Source organism: Panthera pardus, unplaced genomic scaffold (genome assembly GCF_024362965.1).
Source record: "Panthera pardus isolate Hobbes unplaced genomic scaffold, ASM2436296v1 HiC_scaffold_6, whole genome shotgun sequence".
NCBI classification, from domain to species: Eukaryota; Metazoa; Chordata; class Mammalia; order Carnivora; family Felidae; genus Panthera; species Panthera pardus.
In genome coordinates this window covers 66,262,267-66,287,740 of record NW_026526991.1, presented here as the reverse complement: position 1 = coordinate 66,287,740, position 25,474 = coordinate 66,262,267, and the positions used below count along the sequence as shown (strand labels likewise).

Genomic DNA, 25,474 nt, shown 5'->3' with positions numbered 1-25,474 from the left:
ATTAAGGAATCTACTGCTGAAATCACTGTTGCACTATATGCTCACTAGTTTGGATGTAAATTTTTAAAAAATTTAAATTAAAAAAAGAAAAAAAAAGAAATTGAAAGCCAAATTTTTCAGACCCTGTTTTGCAATTCAAAGTTAAAGGTGGATTCTGCTAAGCTCCTTCCTGCTGTCTCTCAGAAGCACTGGATGTTTAATGCAATGGGTGGAAGGCAATGAAGCAGCCAAAAATCGTAGAAATTAAAATTTTACATTTTCTCATTCTTTCATCATTATCATTTAGATTGAATGGAACCCGGGCTGAGGCGGGGGGCGGGGGAGAGCCAATTGTCTCAGATCTATGATGTCACAGCTGAAGTCACAGAGAGTTGAAAAGGGCAAGGTAGATGGGGAGCAGATGAGATGGGATTGTTGTGAAATGGGGTTCAAAGAGGAGAAATTCTAGGGGGAAAGGGGTGGGACAAAGTATGACTTGGGCAGCGGAGCTGGGTAACTTTCTGGGCATAATTGGCCTAGTTCTGACTGGGGTTTGGAGGAGGGGAGGATAAGAGCAGGAAAAGGGGAGGCAACTTTTCAGAGGAGGGTTGAACTCTTGTCTAGGTCACTGCTTTGGCCTTTCAACCCCATGTGTTTTTGACACTATCAACTATGAGGTTTCCCTCTTCCTCCACAAAGCACTTGAAGGCTGGGGCTGCCAGACTTCCAGCCTGCAGTGTTACCCTTAGATGACCATGAAGATTCTGACTGTGGGGTAGAATGGGATAGGGAATTTTCCTATCTTCAGTTCATTACACACTACTTCCTATCCTTGCTTTAAAGTCCATCTTCACCTCAAGGGGACTCTAGCCAGCTTCTTAGCCCCAATCTCAGCCAGCTATTATTTTTTACTCAGGTTCTTTTTTTTTTTTCACCTACCTTCTCACTGGAACTTTCTGTTCTTACTTACTGAAAAAGACTTACCTGGGGCTACACTTCCTTCCTCTCACCCTTATCTTTCTTTACACTTATGTGCACGTGCACACACACACACTCACACACACACACACACGCACATTCAAAACACAAATGCTTCGTGTACTACTGAGACCTCTGTCCTTGTGGGTAAGTGCTTCTCTTCTCACTATACACCTGCCCTCTCTCCCTATCATTTGTGCCTCCCCAGGGCCTAGAGCTATCTCCAACTTCAGCTCCAGAGTCTCTGGTTTCTGTTCAAGGACAAATGGCACAGCATACTTTCCAAGATCAAGAACAAAGGACCTCCATACAGCAGAATAGGTAAATGGGGGTAATGATGATCGTCAAAAGTCTTTAGATTAGATATGCTGCGTGGGAGAAAAACTAGGGTCACCTGTCTACCATCCCCCTTCTGATACACTTACTTCCTGACAGAGGAAGTTGGGGGGGGGGGGGGGGACTTTCATGTATCCTCTCTTCTCCACCTCCTCAATGTTAGAGACATTAGTAGACCTTTGTCATTTCAATTTAGAGGGTTAGCTTCAATCTGAAATCCCTCTAGGAGTTAGTTGAGTATACAACGTAGGGACATTTATCCCAGGGTAAACGTTTGTTAAGAAGTCCTTATGTGATCTACAGTTTAAATCAAGGCCAGCCATCCAAAACCATGCTTCCCTTGGACTAGGGTGGAGAGGAGGGCCAGAATCTGCTGTATGAAACTGAGTATGAGACCCAGGCAATGTTATCCATAAAGTCAGAAGAAAGGAGGCTTGCTATGAACTTATGGGTCAAGAAAGCTTCAGAAAGGAATTAGGACTTGGCTTGAGCTTTTGAAGTATGCAGATGTTTTGACTTAAGAGTTGGTAGGGGGGCGCCTGGGTGGCGCAGTCGGTTAAGCGTCCGACTTCAGCCAGGTCACGATCTCGCGGTCCGTGAGTTCGAGCCCCGCGTCAGGCTCTGGGCTGATGGCTCGGAGCCTGGAGCCTGTTTCCGATTCTGTGTCTCCCTCTCTCTCTGCCCCTCCCCCGTTCATGCTCTGTCTCTCTCTGTCCCAAAAATAAATAAAAAACGTTGAAAAAAAAAAAAAAAAAAAGAGTTGGTAGGAAGTCAGGAAGAAAGAGAAAGTGTCTTCAAGGTTTCCAAGTTACCTATCTCTAAAGTGCTCAGAATGGTCAACTGGACCTCAAGTCTGAGAGCCAGTGAGGAATTGAGAAGCCTGAAACTTGTAGGAAGATGAAAATCTGTTCCAAGAGTATAAAGTCTCTTGAAGACAGCTGCAGGACTATGAGGAGAAATAGTGAGTAGATATTGGAGTCTCTGCGAGTTCTATATAAGAAAGCATAAAAACCACACCAGAGATGTCTGCTGACAGGTGTTCTGACGGTAGAAGCAAGCAAGACACTGAAAAATAGTGATAACAATATTTAAAATGAACTTTACAGTTACAAAGGCTTTTATATAATCTAACCCCAAACTCAGTAAGGTAAAGATCATTTCTCCTACTTTTTTTACATGCGGAAATAAATTTATACAAAGAGACTTGACAAAAGTCCAAGAACTAGAACACAATGAAGCTGGAATTCAGACAAACTCTTCTTTCTCCAAACTCCAAATTCTTCCTACTGCAGTGTAATTAGGCTTTCAATAACTCAGTATAAAACAAGGAGGACATGGGGTGCCTGGGTGGCTCAGTCGGTTAAGCAGCCGACTTCGGCTCAGGTCATGATCTCGCGGTCCGTGAGTTCGAGCCCCGTGTCGGGCTCTGTGCTGACAGCTCAGAGCCTGGAGCCCGTTTCAGATTCTGTGTCTCCCTCTCTCTGACCCTCCCCCGTTCATGCTCTCTGTCTCAAAAATAAATAAATTAATTAATTAATTAAAAAAACAAGGAGGACATAATATATGCTCTCTTAGAGAAGCCATAACAAAGAATATATTCAAACTGACTGAGTGGGAATTAGCTTTTTTTATTACTATTACTTAGCATGACAGAGCTTCAGTTTGCTGTAAAGTAAAATGCTTCCCCCACACAGCAGCCCTGTTTGAGGATAAAAAATGTGGATCAAAGCACCCACCTCAGTGCCTGGTTCATGGAGGCTCAATCTTCCTCAGCCCCAACTTCCAAGAATAAATTGCTAAAATTCTACCATGACTGCATCTTTTCTCTCTCCTCTTTCTCCCTTGTTGCCCTCCTTTCTCTTTCTCTTTCCCTCTATCTCTCTCTCTTTAGATAGATAGGTAGATAGATGGATATTGTTTGTTTTAATTTATTTAGCCATTGTTTATTAAATAATTTAATCAATTTGTGCTTATCCAATGATCATTACATAGCAATAATTATTTACTATTGCCATTTTGTTGTATCCTGAACATATTGTAATTCCATTGCTTCTCTCCTCTTGCTATCTTTGTGATTTGTTGAATCTTTCTTTTAGAACAAAATAAGCTGTTTAGTTAGGATTATATTTTCAGAAATTGCAAATAAAATTGTAACATTTATAACAGGAATATATATGAATACACACACACACATACACAGAGACAAAATGTAATTCATTCAGTGGAGACAAGAATGTTCATTTTTAGAAGAAGTTCATTTTAGCCTAATCAATAAGTATAATGGCAAGTACAATCACCTACAATACATAACAACAACAACAAAAAAACATTTTACTAAACCTGTCAACAAATTCCGTGAAAAATGTTCAATAAAAAGAAGTTGCCTAAAATGACCCATAAGTAAACAAACCTAAAACTAATAGGACTAATATTCACTGTCAAATAACCAAAGGCCCTTTCTGCTTCCATATATTCTGTAAGAACGATGAATTGTGAAAGAAAATCAAAGTTTGGAATTTCAATAAAATGTCATTTAAAAACTTTACAAAAATGGCTCTTATATATTAATAAGAAAATAAACTAGGTGTACAATCCCCATTACTACGTTAACAAAACTAGGAAATGACTGGGAATGAATTGTTGAATTTTTCTAGTGATATACTTTGATTCCTTTCTCTTTATCTTTTGTGTATGTACTAGAGATTTCTTCTTTGTGGTTACAAGGAGGTTTACATAAAACATCTTATATAGTATAAGTCCATTTCAAGCTGATAAATTTGATTGCATACAAAAACTACATTTTACCCCTCCCCTATGTTTTATATTATTGTTGATATTTACATCTTTTTTTTTTAAGATTTTGTTTTAAGTAATCTGTGCATCCCACGTGGGGCTCGAACTCACAACCTGAAGACCAAGAGCCGCATGCTCTACTGACTGAGCCAGCCAGGCACCCCAATACTCACATCTTTTCATAATGTGCATCCATTAACAAGTTATTGTATCTAGAGTTATTCTTAATACTCTCGGGTTTTAAGGTTTATATTAGCATTAAAAATGATTTAAGCACCAACATTACAGTATTAAAGTATTCTGAATTAGACTATATACTTACCTTTTCCAGCAAGATTGACACTTTCATGTTTTCATTCTACTGTTTAACATCCTCTCATTTCAATTTGAAGAACTCTCTTTAGCATTTATTTTTTTAAATTTTTGTTTTTACATTTATTTATTTTTGAGAGACAGAGCACAAGTCGGAGAGGGGCAGAGAGAGAAAGAGACACAGAATCCCAAGCAGGCTCTAGGCTCTGAACTGTCAGCACAGAGCCCAACATGGGGTTTGAACCCGCAAACTGTGAAATCATGACCTGAGCCAAAGTCGGATGCTTAACCGACTGAGCCACCCAGGTGCCCCTAGCATTTATTGTACACCAAGTCTAGTGGTGATGAACTTGCTTAGCTTCTGTTTGTCTGGGAAAGTCTTTGTCTCTCATTTATTTCTGAAGGATAGCTTTGCCAGGTAAAGTATTCTTGGTTAGCAGTTTTTTTCTTTTGATACTTTGGTGTGGGATGCCTGGGTGGCTCAATTGGTTAAGCATCTGTCTCTTGATCTCAACTCAGGTTGTGATCTCATGGTTTGTGAGATAGAGCCCCACTTCAGGCTCTGTGCTGACAGTGCAGGGCCTACTTGGGATTCTCTCTCTCCCTCTCTCTCTGCCCCTCCCTTGCTCTCTCTCAAAATAAATAAAGAAACTTAAAAAAAAAATACTTTGGCTATTTCATCCTACTACCTTTGGCCTGCAAGGTGTCTGCCACGAAGTCTGCTAATAGTCTTCTGGAAGTTCCTTTGTATGTGGCAATTCACTTTTTCTTGCTGCTTTCCAAATTCTCTTTGTATTTGACTTTAGACAATTTGATTATAATGTCTCAGTGAAGATCTTTCAATGTTCAGCCTTTCTGAGATTTTTGAGTATCCTGAATCAGGATGTTTATTTCCCTTCCTAAATTTGGGGATTTTTCTGGCATTATTGTTAAATAAGCTTTCTGCCCCCTTTCTCTTTCCGTTCCTTCTCTCAAAATGTCATTGTGTCATTTGATGGTATCCCATAAGTTACACAAGGTTTCTTCCCTCTTTTGCATTCTTTTTTCTTTTTGTTCCCCTGCTTGAGTCTGCTGTTGAAGTTCTCCATAGAATTCTTCAGTGCAGTCATTGTATTCTTCAGCTCCAGAAAGTGTTTGGTTCTTTTTTTTTTTTTTTTATGGTTTTTACCTCTTTGTTGAACTTTTCCTTTTGTTTATGTATTGCTTTCCTGATTTCCACTAATTGTCTGTGATCTCTTGTAGGTCACTGAGCTTCTTTAATATGATTATTTTGAATAGTTTTCAGACAATTCCTATGTTTCCATTTCTTTGGTGCCTGCCACTGGAGCTTTGTTCTTTTAGTAACACTCTTCCTTGATTCTTCATGTTCCTTGAGTTCTTCCATTGCTGTCTTGGCATTTGAAGAAGCAGTCCCCACTGCCAATCTTTACTGACTGGTTTCAAGAGTGAAAGACCTTCACCAATAGCCCAGCTAAAAATGGGGGTGGGGGGTGTCTCTCAGGCCTTTTTTATGGATGCACTACGCTTACCTTCTTGTTCCCTCTTGTGGAAGGTTTAGGATTTTGTCTTCTCTTCCCATAAAGCTAGTCTGGGTACTGAGAGCCTCCTATTTATTTTCCCCAGGATGGTGCCCTGGTGCATTCCAAGATTGTATGTCTTCTCTCATTCCTACATTATTGAGCCAGCTGCTGACATCTACATACTGTAAAATGCTTGCACTTGCCATCTGCAAAGGCCTATGTGCACCATCTTGGGGTGTGTGCAGAGTACTGTGGGCATTTGTCAGCCAATTCCAGGGGTAGGGGGACCTGCAGATAAGGAGTCCCATAGAGTTCATGCGTGGTCCTCTTGGTAGAGCCTACAAACCAGCTAGTAGGATCTGCAGCTGGTTTCTGAGATCCATGTGGTGGCCTCTGTGAGTGTCCACTCCTTTTCTTTGTTCCCAGATTCCCTCAAACTATTTAGCTGTGCCAATAACCTCAGTGACCTGGGTGAGGTGAAGCAGAAATTGGCCTCTTATGCAACGTCTCACAAGGCTGGGGAATCAGACTGCTCATTTCACTCTCACTTTTCCCCATGGGAGAAATCACAGGCTAAGAGTGTTTCTTTTGACACTGAGTTATGCTGCCCTTGGGGAAGGGTGACATAGGTAAAGTGAAACTGTTTTTCTTAACCTCTTTAATGCATCTACTTACGGATATTTTGCTCCTGCAAGGTGCTGGAATCTCTCCACTAGACTCCTGGTTTCCCACAGAGGTTTTCCCATTCATGGTGGTTGTCAAAATTGATGTTTCTGTGGTGGGTATGAGGACTGGAATCTCCTTTTCTGCCCTCTTGCTGACATCACCTACCCAGTGCCTCATCAGATTTATATTATTCTTTCCAGAAAATCCACTGATGACACCATGCAACCAAAGGTAGGTAAGACTTCCAAATAGACTGGTTCCTTTCGGGTTTCTCATTCCTGGGGAAAATGGAGAAGGGACTGTAGCTAGGAGACAGGAATGCTGCCTAGTAAGGACCATATCTTGGAGGACTTGGGCATTATAGTTCAGAGTGCTCTTGACCAGCTGGTGGATCACTGTCTACCAAGACTAGGTAATACCTTCAATGCTACTACTACACTAGATAACTCCAGGGGCTATGTGGATGTTCATAAGGGAAAAATATGAGACTATTTATACCTGTCACCCACCAGATAGATCAAGAGATGACACAGGAGATATGGCCTGAAAATGACTCAGTAGGGCTGAAGGAGACTTTGGGATGTCTGAAAAAATAGGGTGACTTCAAGTGTCCATCTCAATTCCAAAAAAATATCTTGTATTATATCAGTTTCAGGGTGTGTCTTCTGATTCTGGGAGGATTAGGGTAATATTCCCAAGATATGTCTCTTATTTCAACAGGAAATACAGCTAACAATAACTGAAGCCCTCTGGGACCAAGTAAGTACAAAGGGGTCATCTTCGACAGCATTGTGAGAGGCAGGAGAAGGGACAGAAGACTTAAGAAAGGAGCAAACTTCTTTCTTTCCCCTTGAGTAATTACTGATTGATAGTGAAGGATTCCCATGCTCTCTTCCATCTTGTTCTATTACCCATCCAGTCCTAAATCCTCAGAGACTCCTCAAGTTTGTGCACTTCAGCACTCTTCTAGAGATCCACCTGTCCATTAGATAATCCCAGCGTTTTAATGACTGCAAAATGAATAATTTAAATCTCATCCACGAGCAAGAACCTTAGGGGAAGTATTGAGAAAGCCATATACTTTAAATCTCGGATGAGAAGAAGGCAAATTTACCATTTTGTTAGGAAAATTAAAGATCTTAACTCCATTTATGATCCAAAAGAAAGTTATTTTATCTTTGGAGCTACTCAACTTGTCCAATAACTACTTGACTGTGGCCCTTGATTCCTATATCATAAAATGTTTTCTGAAAGATTTGGCCCCTCCAGAATAAGTTAGCTCCAAAATAACTGGAGAGTGTGATGCTAAGTGAAATAAGCCATACAAAGAAAGACAGATACCATATGGTTTCACTCTTATGTGGATCCTGAGAAACGTAACAGAAACCCATGGGGGAGGGGAAGGAAAAAAAAAAAAAAGAGGTTAGAGTGGGAGAGAGCCAAAGCATAAGAGACTCTTAAAAACCGAGAACAAACTGAGGGTTGATGGGGGGTGGGAGGGAGGGCAGGGTGGGTGATGGGTATTGAGGAGGGCACCTTTTGGGATGAGCACTGGGTGTTGTATGGAAACCAATTTGACAGTAAATTTCATATATTAAAAAATAAAAAAAGAAAAAAGAAAAAAATATATAAAAATATATTCAAAGACAAAAAAAAAAAAAAGTTAGCTCCAAAATAAACGTCTCAAAAAATAAATGAATCAACCTGAAGAATAGAAGTATTTAGTTTTATCCATTTGAATGCCAAATTAAGCCCATTAAAAAAATACTAAGTTTCCTATAATTGCTAGTGAGTTTCAGAGAGTAACATGCCAAGTGATCCCATTGCTTCTAAAGGTCTTGTCTGGAACATGATTGGGGTTTTGTCATTAGCACAGAGGAGGATTATTTTTTCCCATTGGCTATGGCTGGCAGGTCTATATCAAGACATTAAAAGACATTAAAATTAGATTGTCATTCAGATACAATTTCAATATTTGGGATGCGATTCTCCTCTGCATTATTTATAATAGGAAATTGCGTTATTACTAATGCATTTCTAGCTGTTGTGAATTTCTTTAGAGTATTTTAATAAAGATTTTGGAGAAGCACAAATGCCAGATTCATCCTGTGGGATCAGAGGCTGCTAATAAAAATGTTTTAATGCTCCAAACTGTCCTACACATTCCCAAATTTATTGACAGTAGTTTAAATGGGAATAATGGCTAATAGTAGAAAACCATGCTGAAGCTTTCCTGTTCTTTATTAGATTTGAGAGATTCAGACCCGCTTTTTGTTGATGACTTCTAAAGTGTTGAGAAGTAAATAAATAGAAGTCTGTACTTTGGATAGGAACATGAATTGCCATTTTTGTGGTTAGGAAAAGAATGGTCAGGAAAACCATTTAAGTTGATTTAAAGAAATCCAGTCAAAAAATGTCTTCCTTTGTTAAATCAAATGTTCTATAATAATGAAATTGTTGAATCCAATTAAGAGTGTGTTTTGGAATTTGACAACTATGAGTTGAAAACAAAAATAGGCCCATTAGGTCACCAATCTGAATTTGTTGCCTTCAGTCTTCTAATGAAGCAATGCGATGAGTGGTTAGTCTCAGAATCTACATTATTAAGTCTTGCTTTCTGAAACTGCTTTACAATAGACATGAATTTAATGAATTTGAAAGTAGCTTCTTTTAATTCTATAAAAACTGATGCCTTTTCCATTTTCACGAAATGTCCTTGGTTTCCCAGCTATATGAAAACAACAAGGTGGCCAATTCTCAAACATGAAAATGCCAGGTTTCACTTTATATTTCAATGGCCTATCAGTGCAGAAGCTAAGTATTCCCACAAGGCAGCCAGAGCAAGCTGTTGTGAATTCAAGAACACAGACGCTATCTGGAGTTTCTCAGGACTTCCCAAAAATATCAACTACTTCAGCTTCCAAATCTTGACATTCTAGTTGCATATACATTTAAACTGTTAGATAGAGATGGGAATTAGAGGACAATTGATCACTTTGAACTTATATGTTTCCCATACTGCGCCAAGCAGGAAAAGACAATTAAATTAATGACTCTGGATTTTTTATCAAAAAATGAGAAGTCTCGCTAGCCTCTCCTGCAAGCTCCCAATGAACAATATTATATGAAATGAGTAATGTGATCAACTTTTTTATTCTCTGTGATTTACAATGACTCTTCCTGTAAGTTTTACAGAAGAAAGTAATCTTCTTAATTTAAAATGGATAGAATAACTAATGTTCTTATAATTATTGTATTAAAAGAGTGAGTTGCTTATGAAAGCCTCAGAAAACCATCCTGTTGAGAACCAATACATAATTGGATACCTATGACATAAAAAAGGATATGATAAAACAAAGAGTGAACAAAGGTAGTAAGCTGGTAACTGGCATAGTCTACCCCGCTGACCATCCAGCTTCCATATGCACCTGCACACACCTGTTGAAACTCCTGAATTTCAACAAAAACAACTCTATATTTCTACCAAACAAGACATAACTATCTATCTCAAAGGCTTCATCCTTCTCCCAAAATGATGCAACTCAGATTTCTAACAGTCATTCTATCCATCCATGGCTAGGTGTGAGGGTAGGTACATAGTCAGTTTTACAAGAACTGCCAAAGCTTTTTCCAAAGCGAATATACAATTCCACACTCCTTCCAACAATGTAGGAGAGTTCTGACTGCTCTGTATCCTCACCAATATTTGGTGTTGTCCTCCAATACAAATATGTGTTGACTTTAATAGCTATGCTTAGCTTCAGAACAAGGACCAATTAAACAAAGTATAATAGGTTTCACTTATATTCCTCTCACAACTCAGCCCTCTTTAAATAACTTCCTGCATTTCACCCATTTACCATATGGAGAAATGGTGGCCCAGATATATGTAGAGAAGTCAATGGGATCTATTGCTAAAGCTAGGAGGCCATGGTCTCTTGGCATTCACACCCTACAGCCTAATAGCTGGAAGATTCTATATATATAATCCCTTTGTAATAAAGTCTATAACATTAATTTTTTCACAAGTTTTGTGTCTTCTTTCAGGTACTAATGGCTTTTAGGGATATACAAAAAGAGGTGAGATTAAATTTCAATTTTCTAAATTCCCTGGCCACGTCACTTTTCCCTTGCTCCCATGTTTTCCATACCCTACTGTGATGTTGACTCTGATCAAAGTTTAAGTTTCAGTCCTTTATCTAGTGAATTCTCCCTTTAAAGAGCAGCACTGGCTTGTCAATTCAGGAAGCTAAGGGAAGAAGATGCCTAACAATCCCCTCGTGGAAATATGACAATAGAGAAAATTGTATCTACCAGAACTTCTCTGAGCAAGAATACTCTGTGTAATTATATGAAACACTGATAAGTGACTGAGTTAGGAAGAGTCCCCAAGTGATGTGGTAAATTCCTTATTAGACAAGTATGTCTATTCACTGTAGGGAAGTGCAAATTAGAGGTCAGAGCTAAATGTCTCTGCTAAACAGAAACATTCCTCCTCCTCTGCTCTTCCTCCACATAGATTTCAGTCTTTTTCTATACAAATACTGATCAAACATTTTAAAAATATACTCAAACATGCACTGTCCCCAGCTTGCTCAAGGTGGTGATATATCTGGGTCCTACCAAGCCTGCTGTCCCGCCTTTTTTTTTCTGTCTGTTACAGTGGACAACAATAGGCACTGTCTACACAATTACCTATCAGTAGACTATTTACATAGGTAAACACATAACTTAGGACAGGTACTAATATTATAAAACCAAAGCAAATGGGAAACTTCTACACAGATTCTTAACTTTTATTCCTCTGAATAAAGACACAATTTCATTAAAATTAGCATCTAAGTATAATATGAGCTTCCAGGGGTCTCAGAAACAGTATCTCTCTTTCTAGTTGGCCAGAAGTCATGTATAAATTGATTGAGAAAGCACTGAAAATAAACCTCTTCTAAATCACTATCTTCGCCTTAGAACTGAGCCCCTTCTATGGTCCCAGGAAGCTATGTCATTGTATCCTGCTGCTATGTCCAGGACTTACTCTAGGGAAAATTAGAGCAGTCTTTGCCTCCACCTGGCTGCAAGTAAAAGGCGGCACCAGGTAGAGATAAGAAACTTGATATTTTCACCCAAGTTTTGCCTTAGGGTCAGGGTGCCTCTACCCTCCCCAGAACTTTAGTCCCCTTAGGCCTGAGTCTCCTCCAGATAACACTTGAATTAGTAAGAGGAGAAGCCTATCTATAAGTGAGACTTGTGTGTGTTGATTTCCATCCTCACAAGGCTTATATATTAAGTTAAAAGTCCCCTCTGATGTCCTCTATGCTGAAGCTCTCTTCTAGCGCTTCTTCATGGGATCCACCAGATAAATCCCTGTCTTCATAAATTCCCCCAGGCTGATACAGGCAAACATACTCCTTACTTACAGACTTATTAAGAAAAATTTGTATACTTAAATACTGAGAGAAGAATGTCAAACAAAAGATAGCAGAGAGGTAGAATTAGAATGTACTTTCTTTTTGATTAGGCAAACCTTAGGACCCATGCTTAGAGCATCGTTAGGTAGAAAGATGATCTACCAGGCCCCTGTTTGCTCAGGGGTCCCAAAGTGTATCAGCAGCAGCTGTTCACTCTAGAGTGGGTAAAAAGGATTTTTTTTTAAGGTCCTTCATAGATATTTAATAGTTCTCCTCAGAGAACCACTGGAGATGCAGAGAGGAGGGGAAAAGGGGGCCAGAAAAGGGAGAGCAAAAAAAACATAAAAAAGTAAAAGAGAGTAATGAATTGTGTGTCTCCCACCCCTAAAGAGGCCACATCTTGTCCTATTTATTTATTCATCATTCAACAAACATTTATTGAGCATATGCTGTATGCAGGGCATTATGTTAAGTGGTTTGGCGTGAGGGATATAAAAACAACACAAAATTCTGCTTTCAGGAAACTCCGAATTTAATTCCAATCCCTAAAAGCCCCTATTTTCCACATAGACATTCCTACAGTTGACCAAGTAAGTGTACAGCTGGTACACTGAAGTTTCAGAGGAGATGGATGGCCTCTAAGTCTCTGACTCTCTCTGAATTCTCATTATCTTTCAGCTGCAGGAAGATGCTCGGATTCGAGGTAAAAAAGCAGTATTTCAAGGTTTGGATAAGCCAAGAGTGGTGGGAGGGAACAAGAGGGAGTTCAACCCAAAGTCTCATCTTTCCTTTGGGTAAGAGCTGGAGTCGAGATCCTCCTTTCTTTTCCCCCTTCAGCCAAGTGAACATGGACTTTCCTTGAACTTGCAGGAGCACTGCTAGTCTCTCCTCTGTCCAGCCCAATTACCGAGATGGGCACAGAGGGATCCTTTTCTCCCGTGGGATGACTGCTGAGGACCTGAGGATACTCTCAACCCTCAGTGAGACCTACCTCTTTTCAGCAGAGGAGGGGCAGCAAGCATAGAAGTCTGCTGTATGGGCTTACTAGGGCTGGCATAGGGCTTAAATAGTGGGGACATCAGAACAGAATGCTTATTCATGGTGGTCAAATTTTAGTTCTAAACTACAGTCCTATGCCCAGAAGAAAATTTTAGTGTTACAGGAAAATATTCAAAACACCCAGAAGCCTAGAATTATAGCATAAAAGCCATATCTGGAGTTCCATCCTTCACCCATCCAAGAAGAAATTTATAAATCAGGGCTTTTCAAACTTTTGCATGTATACAAATCACCTGTATACCTTGTTAAAAAGCAGATTCTTATTCAGTAGGTCTAGCGTGGGCTTGAGATTCTGTATTTCTAAGAGAGTACCACATGATGCCAAAACTGCTGACTCGTGAACCAGACTTTGAGTATCAAGGATATAAATAACTTGGCCCAGTGAAATATCCTCCAACGTCAGAATGAAGTAAGATTTATTTCAGGGGTTTACAAGTCCCATCACTTCAAATATGGGTGGAGTAATCACAGGGAGGAGCAAATCAAAAGGAGATTCTGACTAGCCTAGGGGACTTTCTGAAAATTAAAACTACTCTATGCTTTTCTAGACCCTCCCCAAAACAGAGCTCATTAACAGTCCGAAACTTCTTGAGAATCTTTAAATATAACAAGTCCAGAAAGAATTGCTCTGATCTTTCCCCAAGCCTGGTCAATCACCTCCATTCCAGAATGATAAGGAAATAGGGCCAGGCAGAATCCATCATGAGATATAGAGGAAAGTTCTTGGCTGCCAATTCCCTAAGGGTCAACAGGTCAAAAGTGCCAAGTTTACCTCAGCTTAAAGGATACTCTCCTTTATCCAAGAAAGGCTGATTTTCAAAGAGGTCACTGCAGGACTCTGGGAATACCCACCTGATGACCTAGGATGTAACTGCTGCTGTTGTTAGTTTTCCTAAAAGGTGAGGGAGAGCAGGAGGGGGTGGGGGTAGGGAGGAGAGACTCAGAATAGGATGAGGAGAATTAAAGTCTCATTGTATCCATTTTCCATACAAAAAAAAGTAGATAAGAAGTGAGAAATCAAGGACCTGCTCTAGTGGCAGTGCCCAGGGACTGAGACATTTGGCTAACTCCTAATGCCCAGCACTGCTTAAACACAGAATCATGGTGGCCATGATTTGCTCTGCTTTGCAAATGACCATATGTCTGGTGCAAGCAACCAGGATGGCTGGTGCCATAATCTGCATCTGCCTCTCTTTAGTTTCCCCATAAGTTCCAACCTCTCCTTCTTTGGCTATACTCCAAACTAAGGATGTGAGCAGGGCTCAGGGCCCTTAGGGAGACATTTCTAGATCCTTATAACAAAATGACTCCTTTGTGTGTCCACCTCAGGGATGAGCAACTGCTCCATGATACCCAGGTCATTTGCATTTGGGACTGGGTAAGTAGCCCTCTTTTGATAATCCCCAATGGAAATGGTATCCACCCAGATATGGGTATAATGGCTAGGAATATAGCTGGCTCTGAGCCTTGAACTTTCAGATGCCTGTATTTCCAATATACATCTCTTCTAAGGGGGGAGGAAGTGGCCCCCCACCACTCAACTAATAGTTAACTACAGAACCAGGGGTTCTTCCTCCATCCTCATCCCCATCAGAAATCCCTGTAATCTCAGGATCAGTCCTGGACCTCACCATAATAGAAACGGGGAGATTCTCATCATTCAATTGAGGGAGTAAGGGAACATCAAAAGAATGTCAGATAAGAAAATAGAGTCATGAGAAAAGAATAAAAAATTATGGAGGTACAAGAAAGACTTAGAAGAAGAAAATTAAATTAATAAAAGTTTGAAAGTCCAATGCCCTAACATGGGGAGATGTCAATTTCTTTTCCAAAAGAAAAATACCAGGATTGCTCAGCTGGGAAGACGGCAGGGTAGGAGGACTCTAAGCTCACCTCATCCTATGGATACAAATAGATAACACTCACGTTAGTATAAATAACCAGAAAATGATCCAAAGCCTGACAGAACAAACTCCACAACTAAAGGTAGAGAAGAGGCCACATCAGGGCATGCAGGAAGGGTAAAACATGGTTTGAGAGTGAAACAGACCATGGCTATCCAGGTAGGGAGAGAGCTGGTAGTGCAGAGAAGGGCAAAAACCAGACTTTCACACCAGAGAGCCTAAGAATGGGGAGGACAAATCCCCATAACATTTGCCTTTGAAAGCAAGAGGAGCTGAATTTCATGAGTTCTTACAACCAGCAGGACTTAAAGCCTGGAATTTTAAAAATCAGCCAACTCAGGTCTGGCACAGCCCAGAGGGCATTAGGAAGCTGAGTCCCTAAAAAGATAGTACAGCAAACAACCTGTGCAGATACAGCATAGAACCAGCAGTGTGAAAAATGCCAGGGCAGAAGAGAGAGAGTGATTTACTCATCTCAGAGCATGGCCTGGAGAGACAGAGAAAACAGAGAGACCCCTCCAGAAGCAAAAGAGCTGGCAGGCACCATTTCCCTCCTCAATACAACAGCATAAACAACGGCCACCTGTAGGAACCAGCATGGGTCAATACTCATTACCTAATTTGTTTGCACCAAGTCTCCCACCTACTTCACTTCAGCAGATCCACTCTTCCCAGTCCCACTCCCATTGGTCCCGTAGCTCCAGGCCTCCTTCCCCAGAAGAACAGCACAGAATATCTCCCAACCTACACATTTTGAGGGACCTCAGTTCCATCGACAAGGCAGATCTCATTTCACAAGCATTTCACCACACATGTTAAAACGCACGCCACCCCCCACCACCCTGCTGGGGACCAAACATTGCCCACAGTAGGCAAAGAGAGCCTCTGCAGACAACCGGACTGAAGTAAAAAGAGGCCAAGACTTAACAGCAGAGCAAATGCAACACACATAGGAGACATTCCCTGAAATTCCAGGCCCTGAGGAACAGGGGACACTGCACTGCAGAGTTCTACAGGACCTCTTCTTCATACAGCTACTATTAAGAGCAAGAGGTAGCTGACTTCTCTAACACACAGTAACAGGCACAGAGAGTTAGACAAAAGGAAGAGACAGAGAAACATGTCCCACATGAATGAACAGGACCAAACCACAGCAAAAGACTTAGGGGAAACAGATATAAGTAATATGACTGATAGAGAATTTAAAGTAATGATCATGAATATACTCACTGGACTTGAGAAAAAAGTACACAACATCAGTGAGACCCTTAACACAGAGATAAAAAAAAAGAACCAATCAGAGATCCAGAACATAATAAATGAAATTAAAAATACACTTGAGAGAATAAATAGCATACTAGATGAAGAAGAGGAACAAATTAATGACCTGGAAGACAGAGCAATGGAAAGTAACCTAGTTGAGCATAGGAGAAGAAAGTTATGCAAAATGAGAATAGTCTCAGAGAACTCAGAGACTCCATCAAGCATAATAACATTTAGATTAGAGGGATCTCAGAAAAAGGGCAGAAAAATTTTTTCAAAATAACAGGTGAAAAGCAAAAATGAATTACTGGGACCTTATGAAGATAAAAAGCTTCTGCACAGCAAAGGAAACAACCAACAAAACTAAAAGGCAACCAACGGAATGGGAAAAGATATTTGCAAATGACATATAGGACAAAGGGCTAGTATCCAAAATCTATAAAGAGCTCACCAAACTCCACACCCGAAAAACAAATAATCCAGTGAAGAAATGGGAAGAAAACATGAATAGACACTTCTCTAAAGAAGACATCCGGATGGCCAACAGGCATATGAAAAGACGCTCAACGTCACTCCTCATCAGGGAAATACAAATCAAAACCACACTCAGATATCACCTCACGCCGGTCAGAGTGGCCAAAATGAACAAATCAGGAGACTATAGACGCCGGCAAGGATGTGGAGAAACGGGAACCCTCTTGCACTGTTGGTGGGAATGCAAATTGGTGCAGCCACTCTGGAAAGCAGTGTGGAGGTTCCTCAGAAAATTAAAAATAGACCTACCCTATGACCCAGCAATAGCACTGCTAGGAATTTACCCAAGGGATACAGGAGTACTGATGCATAGGGGCACTTGTACCCCAATGTTTATAGCAGCACTCTCAACAATAGCCAAATTATGGAAAGAGCCTAAATGTCCATCCACTGATGAATGGATAAAGAAATTGTGGTTTATATACACAATGGAGTACTACGTGGCAATGAGAAAGAACGAAATATGGCACTTTGTAGCAACATGGATGGAACTGGAGAGTGTGGTGCTAAGTGAAATAAGCCATACAATGAGAAAGACAGATACCATATGTTTTCACTCTTATGTGGATCCTGAGAAACTTAACAGAAACCCATGGGGGAGGGGAAGGAAAAAAAAAAAAAAAAAGAGGTTAGAGTGGGAGAGAGCCAAAGCATAAGAGACTCTTAAAAACTGAGAACAAACTGAGGGTTGATGGGGGGTGGGAGGGAGGGAAGGGTGGGTGATGGGTATTGAGGAGGGCACCTTTTGGGATGAGCACTGGGTGTTGTATGGAAACCAATTTGACAATAAATTTCATAAAAAGATAAATATAAATAAATAAATAAATAAATAAATAAATAAACAAACAAATAAAATAACAGGTGAAAATTTCCCTAACCTGGAGAAGGAAACAGATATCCAGATCCAGGAAACACAGAGATCCCCCAAAATATTCAATCCAAAGAGGTCCACACCCAAACAAATAGTAATTAAATGATAAAAGGTAGTTATAAAGAAAAAAATATAAGCAACAAGACAAAAGAAGACAGTTACATATAAGGAAAACCCCATAAGGCTATAAGCAGATTTTTCAGCAGATACCTTGTAAGTCAGAAGGGAGTGGTATGATCTATTCAAAGTGCTGGAAGGGAAAAATTTGCAGCCAAGAATAGTTTATCCAGCAAGGCTATCATTCAGAATAGAAAGAGAGATAAAGAGTTTCTCAGACAAACAAAAACTAAAGGAGTTCATGACCACTAAACCAGCCCTATGATAAATATTAAAGGGGGCTCTTTGAGTGGAAAAGGAAGACCATAAGTGAGAGTATGAAAAGTAAAAAACACAAAAGCAGTGAAATATGTATTTCTGTAAAAATCAGTCAAGGGATTCATTAAAAAAAAAAAAAAAAAGAATGTAAAACATGACATATACCTAAAACATGGCAGTGGGGAAGAGTTAGAAAGATTTCAAACTTAAGCAAGAATCAGTTTAATATAGACTGCTATATGCAGAAGATGTTATATACAAACCTACTGGTAACCACAAATCAAAAACCAGTAATAGGTAAGCAAAGAATAAAGAGAAAGGAATCTAAGTATATCACTAAAGAAAGTCAACAAACCATGAAAAAAGCAAGAGAAGGAGGATCAGAGTAAATCTATAGAAACAACCAAAAAACAAGTAACAAAATGGCCACAAGTACATATCTTCAATAATTACATTGAATGTAAATAGACTAAAGGCTCCAATCAAAAGACATATAGTGACAGAGTAGATAAAAAAAAAAAAAGACCCATCTATATGCTACCTACAAGAGACTCATTTCAGACCAAAAGACACCTGCAGATTGAAAATCATTTATTATACAAATGGAAGTGAAAAGAAAGCTTGGGTAGAAATACTTATACTGGAAAAACCAGATTTTAAAACAAAAACTGTAATATGAGACAAAGAAAGACACTATATAATAAAAAGGGGAGAATCTAACAAGAAGATACAACAATTATAATATTTATGCACCCCACATGAAAGCACCCAAATACATAAAACAGTTAATAACAAACATAAAGGGAAATAATCAATAGTAATACAATAATAATAGGGGACTTCAACACCCCACTTACACTGATGGACAGATCATCCAAACAGAACAGCAACAAAAAAAACAGTGGCCTTGAACGACACACTGGACCAGATAAATTTAACAGACACATTGAGAACATTTCTTCTGAAAACAGCAGAATATGCATTCTTTTCAAGTTCATACAGAACATTCTCCAGAACACATCACATATTAGGCCACAAAACAAGTCTCAACAAATTCAAAATGATCAAAGTCATACCATGCATCTTTTCTGATCACAATGCTAAGAAACTAGAAATAAACCACAAGAAAAAATCTGGAAGGACTACAAAAACATGTACATTAAACAACATGCTACTAAATAATGAATGAGTTAACCAAGAAATCAAGAATAAATGCAAAAGTAAATAGAAACAAATGAAAATGAAGACACAACAGTCCAAAACCTCTGGGATGCAGCAGAAGTGGTTCAAAAGAGGGAAGTTTACAGCAGTACAGGTCTACCTCAAGAAGCAAGAAAAATCACAAATAAACAACCTAACCTTACACCTAAAGGAGCTAGAACAGGAACAACAAGTAAAACCTAGAAACAGCAGAAGGAAAGAAATAATAAAGATCAGAGGAGAAATAAATGAAATAGAAACTAAAAAAAAAAAAAAAAAAATACAACAGATCAATGAAACCCAAGAGCTCATTCTTGGAAAAGATCAACAAAATGGATAAACTTCTAACCAGACTCATCAAAAAAAGAGAGAGGACCCAAGTAAACAAAATCACTAATGAAAGAGGAGAAATAACAGCCAACACCACAGAAATACAAAAATTATAACATAATATTATGAAAATCTATATGCCAAGAAATTGGACAACTTAGAAGAAATGGATAAATTCCTAGAAACACATAATGTACCAAAACTAAAGCAGGAAGAAATGCAAAATTTGAACAAATTACCAGCAATGAAATTGAATCAGTAATCAAAAAACTCCCAAAAAAACAAAATTCCAGGAACAGATGGCTTCATGGGTGAATGCTACCAACCATTTAAAGAAGATGTAATACCTATTCTCGAACTATTCCAAAAAAAAAAGAAGACAAAGGAAAACTTCCAAATTCATTCCAAGAAGTCTATTATCACCCTAATACCAAAATCAGATAAAGACACCATGAAAAAAGAAAAATACATGCAAACATCTCTCACAAATATAGATGTAAAAATCCTCAAATTATTAGCAAACTGAATCCAAAACTATATTTTAAAAAATCACACACCATGATCAAGTGGGATTTATTCCCAACATGCAAGGTTGTTTCAATATTCACAAAACCACCAACATGATATGTCACATCATTAAGAAAGGATAAAAATCATATGATTTGACAGATGCAGAAAAAGCAGGTCACAAAGGATAACATCCATTCATGATAAAAAACCCTCAGCAAAACAGGTCTAGAGGGAACATACCTCAACATAATAAAGGCCTCATATGAAAAACCTTCAGGAATATCAACCTAATGGTGATAAAACTGAGAGCTTTTCCCTTAAGGTCTAGAACAAGATAAAAATATCCACTCTTACCACTGATATTCAACATAATATCAGAAGTCCTAGCCACAGCAATTAGACAACATAAAGAAATAAAAGGCATCCAAATTGGTAAGGAAGAAGTAAAGTTCTCATTATTTGTAGATGACATGATACTATACAGAAAGAACCCTAAAGACTCCACCAAAAAAACTAGAATTGATAGCTCAGTAAAGTCACAGGACATAAAATCAATGTACAGAAATCTGTTGCATTCCTATATACTCATAATGAAGCAGCAGAAAGAGAAATTAAGAAAATCCCATTTACAATGGCACCAAAAATATCTAGGAATAAACTTAACCAAAGAGGCAAAAGACTTGTACTCTGAAAACTATAAAACACTGATGAAAGAAATTCAAAATGACACAAAGTGGAAAGATATTCCATGCTAATGTATTGGAAGAATGAATATTATTAAAATGTCTATACTACCCCAAGCAATCTATACATTTAATGCAATGCCTATCAAAATGCCAACAGCATTTTTCACAGAAATAGAACAATCCTAAAATGTGTATGGAACCACAAAAGACTCCAACTAGCCAAAGCAATCTGGAAAAAGAAAAGCTGGAAGCATCACAATTCCAGACTTTTAAGTTATATTACAAAGATGCAGTAATCAAAATAGCATGGTACTGACACAAAAATAGACACATATCAATAAAAGAGAATAGAAGCCCCAGAAATAAACCCACAATTATACGGGCAATTAATCTTCAACAAAGGAGGAATGAATATACATGGGAAAAAAATCTCTTCAACAAATGGTGTTAGGAAAACTGGACAGCTACAATGCAAAAGAATGAAACTGGACCACTTTCTTTCACCCTACACAAAAATAAACTCAAAATGAATTAAAGACCTAAATATGAGACTTGAAACCATAAAAATCCTTGAAGAGAGCAAAGGCAGTAACTTCTCTGACATTGGGCATAGCAACAGTTTTCTAGATATGTCTCCTAAGGCAAGAGAAATAAAAGCAAAAATAAATTATTGGGACTACATCAAAATAAAAAGTTTCTGCAGTGAAGGAAATAATAAAACTAAAAGGCAAGCTATGGAATGGAGAAGATATTTGTAAATGATATATCCAATAAAGGATTAGTATCTAAAATATATAAAGAACTTACACAACTCAACACCAAAAAACAAATAATCCAATTTAAAAATGGGCAGGGGCACCTGGGTGTCTCAGTTAAGCAGCTGACTTCAGCTCAAGTCATGTTCTCGTGGTTCGTGGGTTCAAGCCCCTTGTCGGCTCTGTGCTGACAGCTCGGAGCTTGGAGCCTGCTTCGGATTCTGTGTCTCCCTCTCTCTCTCTCACACTCTCTCTCAGTCTCTCAAGAATAAATAAATGTTAAAAAAATTTTTTTAAATGGGCAGAAGACATGAACAGACATTTCTCCAAAGAAGACATACAGATGGGCATACAGACACATGAAAAGACGCTCAACCTCACTCATCATCAGGGAAATGTCAATCAAAACCACAATGAGGGGTGCCTGGGTGACTCAGTCTGTTAAGTGGCTGACTTCAGCTCAGGTCATGATCTAGCAGTTCACGAGTTCAAGCCTCTCATCAGGCTCTATGGTGATAGCTCAGGAGCCTGCTTCAGATTCTGTTTCTCCCTCTCTCTCTACCCCTCCCCCACTCACACTCTGTCTCTCTCTTTCTCTTAAAAACAATTTTTTTCTTTAATTTTTTTAAAAACTACAATAAGATATTACCTCACACCCGTCAGAATGGCTAAAATCAACAACACAAGAAACCACAGGCAAGGATGTGGAGAAAAGGGAACCCTCTTGCACTATTGGTGGGAATGAAAACTGGTACAGCCACTGTGGAAAACAGTATGGAATTTCCTCAAAAAGTTAGAAATATAAGTCCCACGTGATCCAGTGATAACACTACTGGGTATTTACCTAAAAAACAGGAAAATACTAATTCAAAGGTTACATGCATCCCTATGTTTATTGCAACATTATTTACAATAGCCTAACTATAGCAACAGTCCAAGTGTCCACTGACGAATGAATAAAGAAGAGATGGTGTATATATATAGTGGAATATTATTCAGCTATAAAAAAGAATGAAATCTTGCCATTTGCAACACCATGGATGGAGCTAGAAAGTATAATGTTAAGTGAAATAACTCAGAGAAAGACAAATACCATATGATTTCACTCCTATGTACAATTTAAGAAACAAAACAAACAAGCAAAGGAAAGAAAAAGACAAACCAAGAATCAGACTCTTAGCTATAGAGAACATACTGATGGTTACCAGAGGGGCAGTGGGGGGGGGGGGGGGGTGGAAATGGGTGAAACCGGTGATGGGGATTAAAGACTACACTTATCTTGATTAAAAAAAAAAAAACAGAAAAGAACATGTTGGCTCAGTTCATTAAGCATCCAACTTTGGCTCACGTCATGGTCTCGTGGTTTGTGAGTTCAAGCCCCTCATCGGGCTCTGTGTCGATTACTCAGAGCCTGGAGCCTGTTTCAGATTCTGTATCTCCCTCTCTCTGCCCCTCCACCCCCAAATAAATAAACATTTAAAAAAAAACATTAAAAATAAATTAAAATAAATTTTTTAAAAAACGGAAAAGAACAAAAAAAGACTAGGGAAAAAAAGATCAGACTACAACACCAGAGATTTAATTTAGACATTAGGAATAACTTTCCAATAATGACAACTAAGAAACAAGAGGACTGGGTGGTCAAGAAAGATGGCAACATCATGTTCTGCAGAGGACTTAAGAGATTCTTTTTTAAAAGTCAGTTTGATATATTTCAGATACAGTCCTTCCTGAACCAGGAAATGAAGGCGAACTCCCTGACCCTGTTTGAACCAAATTTGATCCTTTCTCAGACAGCTGGCTCTAGTGAAATAAAAACCATAAGAGACAGATCATTATACTTTAAATTGATCAGTGCTAAAACCATGAAAGGAGTAACTGACCGGTAATCTCATCTTTACATACATTTTAAGTGTAATTACTGTCAACTTTTATAACGAGAAGCACTTTTGTTTGGTAAAAACCATATTGGACCTATCATTTTACTTAATTTTAATATTCCTCTGAGGCAAGCATGAGGAACTATCCTGACTTTCCTGATGAGGACACAAGCTCTCATAAGCTATGACACTACATCTCCTAAGACCTAGCAAGGGCTATTCCCTGTGGGCCACATGATCACCAGAGAATTGCAACTCCCAGAGCTAGTGATTCCCATTCCTGGTGGAATGTGATGAGAAAATCCTTCAGGACAGTGAAAACCAGGACAGGGGGGAGGGGTGGATGAGATCACTCTCTGCCATATATTCACAATCACAACCTTGTCTTATTGGGTACAAAAGCATCAGGCCTCCAGATTCTGGGATGACCCTAAATTTGGGAAGCACTGGAGAACAGCCATCCAGGGCGCAGGCCCACAACCTAAGAAGACAGTTCTCTGATCAATCAGCTTGCTACCCTGGACCCTAACCCTACAATCAAGAAAAGAAGGTCTCTCTTCTGCTTCTGCCAGGTTTCACCCACATGGCCTTTCCCCTGAGGTCTCCCCTGCCCATCCTTCTATAGTCAAGAAACCACGCCTCATGGGTCCTCACTCGAACATGAGAGAGCAGCGCCAAACCAAGCAGGTATGCTCCAACCCAAGGGACAAGGAGTTGGGGTGCCTGGGTGGCTCAGTTGGCTAAGTGTCCAACTTCGGCTCAGGTCATGATCTCACAGTTCGTGAGTCCAAGCCCCGTATCAAGCTCTGTGCTGACAGCTCAGAGCCTGGAGCCTGCTTCAGATTCTGCGTCTCCCTCTCTTCCATTTCCCCACTCACTCCTCTCTCTCTCTCTCTCTCAAAAATAAACATTTAAAAAAATTAAAAAATAAAAGGGACAAGGAGTAAGAGAATGGAAGCCTGAGGGCAGGGCCAAGCCATGACTTCTTGGTCTCTTTGAACAATACAAAGAGCCAAAGTATGTCAGGTGTGGATGGTTCCATATAGAGAAAATCATGGAGAAACAAGTATAGGATAAAGAGATAGAAAGGTAGGAGAGCTTAAACACAAACTAAGAAATGTGAGGCCCATTATTCCTTTCTGGAAAGTGCTCCAGAAACTTGCATTACCGTGAGGGCTTAATTCAGACTCAAGAGTTAAACACAGTAGGCCCACAATAGACTCCATTGTCAAGATTTTCATCAATAAAGTACTGGAGTAGGCTGCCCTCAAAGGCACTGCTTGAGTGACAGGTCATTTTCTCAACCTTTTTAAGTTCCCTACTCCCTAGTTTCATCTGACACCTAATATCATATGGAGAAGAAGACTGTCTCAGATGTTCACCTGTGGCATATACAGTGCTAGCCACACTCTCTATATGGTCCGATCTGTGACTTACTGGGAATTCCTCTTAAGACAGAGTCTGAGTGATGGGTGATGAAGAAAAGTGGGCATATCTGCATATGTCTAAGTATAGTAACTGTGTATCTTCTTGAGTAGTCCCCTTTCAAATACTTTATCCCATATTTATCCCCCATAGCAACAAAATACACAAAATTTTCCAACATTTTGGCAATAAGATTACATCTTTGTGAAAGAACACATACACTGACAAAACCTCGGTCATCATTCAAAACTCAATTTGGTTCAGAAATTAAGGCAGGGAGCTTCCTTTCTCTTCAGTGCCACATGGGCAGCAATGTAAGATAGCAAAGAATGAACACTGCATAGAAAGATGGTATGCAACCAGTGGATCTCCTCCCTTACTTCATGTTAGATATCCTGGGATAGGATCGTGAAGGCAGTGCCACCTGCTTAGTGAACCAAATCTCTTTTATTTCCATTCATGTGACAATGACATCTAGGGCACAGCTTAGGTTGCCTGAAAAAAAGAGAAGTTACTCGGCAGACATCACCTCTGACCCAGAAGAGAAACTGACCCTCATGGACAAAGATACCATGATCTTCGGCCGCACCTGGTAACTTGGAAATTGAATGAGACCCAAGCACATCACAACTGCCAAGCAAAGAAACCAGCAAACAAACAACCAGTAAAATAAATGTGATATAAAAGGCA

The 25,474-nt window shown here is 39.3% G+C and overlaps 1 protein-coding gene across 8 annotated transcripts; it reads left to right on the top strand.

The window, feature by feature from the left end:
- The first annotated feature begins 406 nt into the window (after window positions 1-406).
- Window positions 407-25,474, top strand: CUNH12orf54 (chromosome unknown C12orf54 homolog). Of its 8 annotated transcripts, none has more exons than XM_019419190.2 (9): window positions 407-492; window positions 1,166-1,278; window positions 6,785-6,815; window positions 7,305-7,343; window positions 10,632-10,664; window positions 12,671-12,695; window positions 14,381-14,429; window positions 23,932-24,046; window positions 25,263-25,474. In XM_019419190.2, the coding sequence occupies exons 2-9, from the start codon at window positions 1,223-1,225 to the stop codon at window positions 25,272-25,274; spliced, it is 360 nt and encodes a 119-aa protein (XP_019274735.2). In that variant the 5' UTR covers window positions 407-492; window positions 1,166-1,222; the 3' UTR covers window positions 25,275-25,474. The 8 variants fall into 8 exon arrangements, with proteins under 8 accessions (XP_019274735.2, XP_053751477.1, XP_053751476.1 ...); XM_019419192.2 differs by lacking the exon at window positions 407-492 and adding an exon at window positions 608-754; XM_053895506.1 differs by lacking the exon at window positions 407-492 and adding an exon at window positions 2,118-2,254 and having other exon boundaries at window positions 1,164-1,278.